The 4426-nt window shown below is 40.9% G+C and overlaps 1 protein-coding gene across 4 annotated transcripts; it reads right to left on the reverse strand.

The window, feature by feature from the left end:
- Positions 1–1008: 1008 nt before the first annotated feature.
- Positions 1009–3389, reverse strand: LOC112293153 (uncharacterized). 4 transcript variants are annotated; one of them, XM_024542304.3, is made up of 6 exons: positions 3309–3389; positions 2751–2823; positions 2411–2519; positions 1992–2308; positions 1769–1884; positions 1009–1663 (listed from the first exon to the last, which is right to left on the reverse strand). In XM_024542304.3, exons 3-6 carry the CDS (start codon positions 2509–2511, stop codon positions 1574–1576), a joined length of 624 nt encoding a protein of 207 aa, XP_024398072.1. In that variant the 5' UTR covers positions 2512–2519; positions 2751–2823; positions 3309–3389; the 3' UTR covers positions 1009–1573. The 4 variants fall into 4 exon arrangements, with proteins under 4 accessions (XP_024398072.1, XP_024398070.1, XP_024398073.1 ...); XM_024542302.3 differs by having other exon boundaries at positions 2751–2827; XM_024542305.3 differs by having other exon boundaries at positions 3223–3389.
- Between the last annotated feature and the right edge of the window lie 1037 nt (positions 3390–4426).

Below are 4426 nucleotides of genomic sequence, written 5' to 3' on the forward strand. Positions count from 1 at the left end.
CGAGTTTTAACTTGAAAAAGAATATACTTATTACTATAAGACTAAAACTATCTTCATGATTGTTATTATTATTTTTTTATTGCTAGTGATGTTTATCAAAATTTTAAAGTAACTATTTATTTATTATGCTTTAATTTTAGAAAATATTTGATTGCTAAATTATCCATATATACTATTTTATGTATTTTTAAAATTTTTATTTATTATTTATTGTTAATATATTTATATATATATATATATATATATATATTGAATTAAAGAATTTCATTAATTTAGTGGAATATTTTTTCAAAAACCTCCTAGAAAATTCATGAAATGTATATATGTATAACAATAGTAAATACTTTTGGAGGATTTTGACATTGATGTTTAATGATTTTATGACCAAAAACAATCTATCTAAAATACTAATAAAATGGATTGATTGTAAAATCATCAGAAAATCTGAATAATAATGTACAAAACTCAAATTATATTCAAATTGGATGTAACGTGTTGCCTAGAAGGCATGCTTCAGTTTTAAAACATGTGAACTAGAAATCTAGTAAACAAGTCAATATTAGAACTATTTTTAAAAATAAATAAATAACTAACCACAATATCTTTGAAATAAAATTTAAAATTATTAAAATCATAACTTCCTTTTTTGTTTTGTTTTGTTTTTTTTTTTTTTTTTTTAAATCCATCTAATCAGTTCTACATGAATACAGTTTAACTACAAGAATGACATGCCCAAAAAAATTGGTTTGATTTGAGTTTTTTCGACATCAACATAACGTTGTGAAATAAAAATACCTCTACCTTCATGTATCAAAAACATGAAAAAGCACATACAACCAGTGATATTCTTTTATCCAACGTTTTGTATAAAATCAGATACCTATTCTGTGCATGCATCACCATCGGCTGAATTAAACCAAAATAACAAAATACACAAACAAGTTTTAAACCTACAAATCTAATCTGGAATGTTTGCTGAAGCTCACTGCAAGCTTGATGCACTATTAATATGCTAAATAAAGAAATATTAAGATAGAAAAATAAATTGAGAACAATCATTTCAATACCACTATCAATCTAGCACTCTATATGTGACTGACTACATTCTATCGTGTTTCGTGTCTTTTTTATAAATCTACAGTAAGAGAACCACCCAAACGCTAGGACCTCAGTGCTAAAATTATTGTGGGAAACAATGCCTTTACACAGGGAGTCATCGACAATAGCCTGCTCTGATTCATTTTTTTGTCTTTTTTTTCTTTTCTTTCTATGGGATAAAGGTACACAGATAACATGCTAAAACACTACAACATCGACACTAACAACACCTATACACTCTTTGCCACTGCAATCGCGCCCCTGCAAACGATGCCTCAATCGTTACATGAGCTGGAATCCTGCTCGTTTGTTCAAAACTAAGTTGTCGATCTCATCTCAGGTTTCGATCTGAATACTGCGAAGCGTTCCTAACCCACTGTCGTCTTCTGAGTCCTCACGTCGGATATATGAATCACGGGAGTAAAATCATCCGGCTCAATGAATGTGTTATTAATGGTTCATGAAGTTGGGACTCTCAAAGGATGAGTGTGGCAATCAAGCTGCTGGTCGTCGTCGTTGCGAGAAGCCTCCATGTTCGGGAGAATTTCATGGTCGCGGAGGAGTCCTGTCGTTAAAACTAACAAGATCAGCATTGCAGAATGGCATGCGAAAATTGTGTTGTTGAACTCAGGGGTGCGGTAAGGAGTGAGCAAAGGATAGAAGTCCATACCGTGAGTGCTTCGGCGGGCGAGTCGACTGGGGCGTCTGGTGCAAAAGACGGCACATCTGAGGGTTCAGGGGCGTAGACGGATGGAACCGGTGCGGGAGAAAGCTCGGGAGATGGCACTGCAATCACCCAGTCAAACACAAGATTATGTTCATGACTAGCATCACATGATAAGGCACCCACAGTACTAGAAATTGCTAACAGTTGGAGACCCCAGCAGACATACCAAGTGCAGGGACAGGAGTGGGGACAGGGGCGTAAATTGGCTCGTATGCAGGAGTAGGGACAGGGGTCAGGTAAGTCGGCGCCAACTCCGGAGTGTAGACGGGAGCTGCTGGTGATTCGACGGGCTCATAGAATGGGCTGCTCACAGGGCCACCGACATCAGGTGCAGGGGTGTACGCCGGTCCAGCTGGCGCCTCATAGGGACTGTTCGCAGGAGCAACGTAAGGAGTGGGCGCTTCTGGTGACGTGTATGGTGCCCATGTAGGAGGGATAGTCTCCGGTGCCGCCTGAGGCGAGTATACTGGAGCTGTGATTAGACTGCAGCAGGAATACACCCAATCAATGTCAGAAGGGTGCCGGTTCTCGGCAAGGGATTTCACCGCAGTCAGTTTTGCTGTGAGGGTGAGAGGAGTTACTCACCCATACCAATCGGCATTGGCCGAGTCGAAGATCAGTAGTGAGCTTAACAACACTGTTATGATGTTGAGATACTGGAAGCCATGCCCTCCTTTAGCTGCCATAACTACTCCTGCACACCCCCATTCACATATGTGAGGATTAGTCCGTGGCCTCTGACCATTGAGGGAAGTGATCTGAACTGTTAGAATGCATGGTGAGTGAATTAGCCTGCACAAATCGACCTCTTGACATTGTGACAACTACCACAATCTTCGACACTAGAGAGAATCACCCTCTCCACTATGCAGTCAGACACATTGCGCGATCAGAAGGTGTTCATCAATGTGGTGGAGTGTCATACCGGACTATATGGAATTGCAGTTGGGGCAACAGATGAATCAGTGACACACCACTCGGCGTTATCGATCAAACTCCTGCCTACGAAATGAACACACAGAATGAGTTGCAAACGACTAAGAAATTGCGGTCATTTAAAGATCTTACAAGATGAGATGAACTATGACCAGAAGATCGACTTGCAAGAGATGATATTGGGGCAATTCTACCAGCATTGGAGCTGACACAAGATGAGCAAATCGACATTTCCACAGATGGGACACGAACAAGCAACTGATTCAATAGAACGTACATTGATTCACAGAATCTGAAACAGTAGATATATTTGTTGCATTAGATGCGCACAAACTAGTATCTGCTTCCGCGACACGACATTTTGCTAGAAATTCTCCCTCTAACGCATGGTATAGAATTATTCAGATTAGAACCATAACATGTTACCGAAGTAGTCATACCCAGTTGCAAGAGGAACATACCTTCGTATGCAAGAATGAGCTGCTCGAACTACCGCAAAACAGTAACAAACGAATTATGAACAGCAAACAACAGAACATGAACGTACCGTTGCAGCTAGCCTTAGCCAATTAGTAGCAACAGTTGGAACACTACTTGGATGCGAAGCGAGCTGTAACTGAGCCAGGGGGCTCGAAATATAATGAAACGAACTCGTGCGAATGCCACTATGAACTGTAACAGCACGGTGATCTCTAGACCATCGACGACAGCTGGCCAACGTCACTGTTGCAACGGCAAGGGGATGTGAAAGACGAGAACAGCGACCACGACGAAGCCTGGCAAATAGTTGCCAGTTGTGGCGGCTTCTTTCAGCTTGACATCTTAATTTAGCTTTTTATCTGACAAAGTTGCCACCTACCGTTTGCTATTCAACCCTCCAGTCTCCAGTATTGATTTACGACTACATTGCAGTGATTCCCATCAAGAGTCTATCGATGTTGTGCTCTTCTTCTGTATATCTTGAAGTGAATGGACACCAAGCATAACAGCGGAGTCAGTTTTTTTTTTTTTATTTTGTTTTACTATCGGATTAGTTGCTATGCATAATCTAAGTCATGAGCAATGCACCGTCTGCAGAAAGCTCAAGTTCTGATGCAACGCTATATGTGATTCAGATGGAAGATATCGTGCGTCGACAAAGAGTACTGCTCCCAGCAATCAGGGCTGCTCCAGTGACAGTGAATATGATCGATCAGCTGCGAAGTCCATCGGCACCGCAGAAACAAGCTTAAAATTAACCCACCCGTTTGTCTAACCTCTTGTCCCTTTACAAGTATAGATTCTTGGGGTAAGTAGAAAACTATTGAATGGCAATGTCCTGGTGGATGCGGACGTGCAAAACATGTCCTTAACGTTTCATTACTGCGGTGACAGACTGAAGACCTGCAGGTTGCGAAGTTGGTAACAGTCCCAGTTGAGATAGAGTATATGCAATGAGTGCACCCCTCCGAAGACCAGATTGAGAGCGACAGATTGATCTAATTATGTGGCATGACCGACACATTGAAGAGCGAGCGAAAGCTGGTCCTTCGAGCGGGTGCATCTCAAACCATGTAATCATTCAGCTGGAGCACGGCTCTGAACCTCTATTATTGGCGCTCGATTATTGCATCTCTAACCGTGACTCGAATGGAGAGGCCACCTAAAAACACACAAAGAGGTAGT

Source organism: Physcomitrium patens, chromosome 16 (genome assembly GCF_059467195.1).
Source record: "Physcomitrium patens ecotype Gransden chromosome 16, ASM5946719v1, whole genome shotgun sequence".
Classification (NCBI taxonomy): Eukaryota; Viridiplantae; Streptophyta; class Bryopsida; order Funariales; family Funariaceae; genus Physcomitrium; species Physcomitrium patens.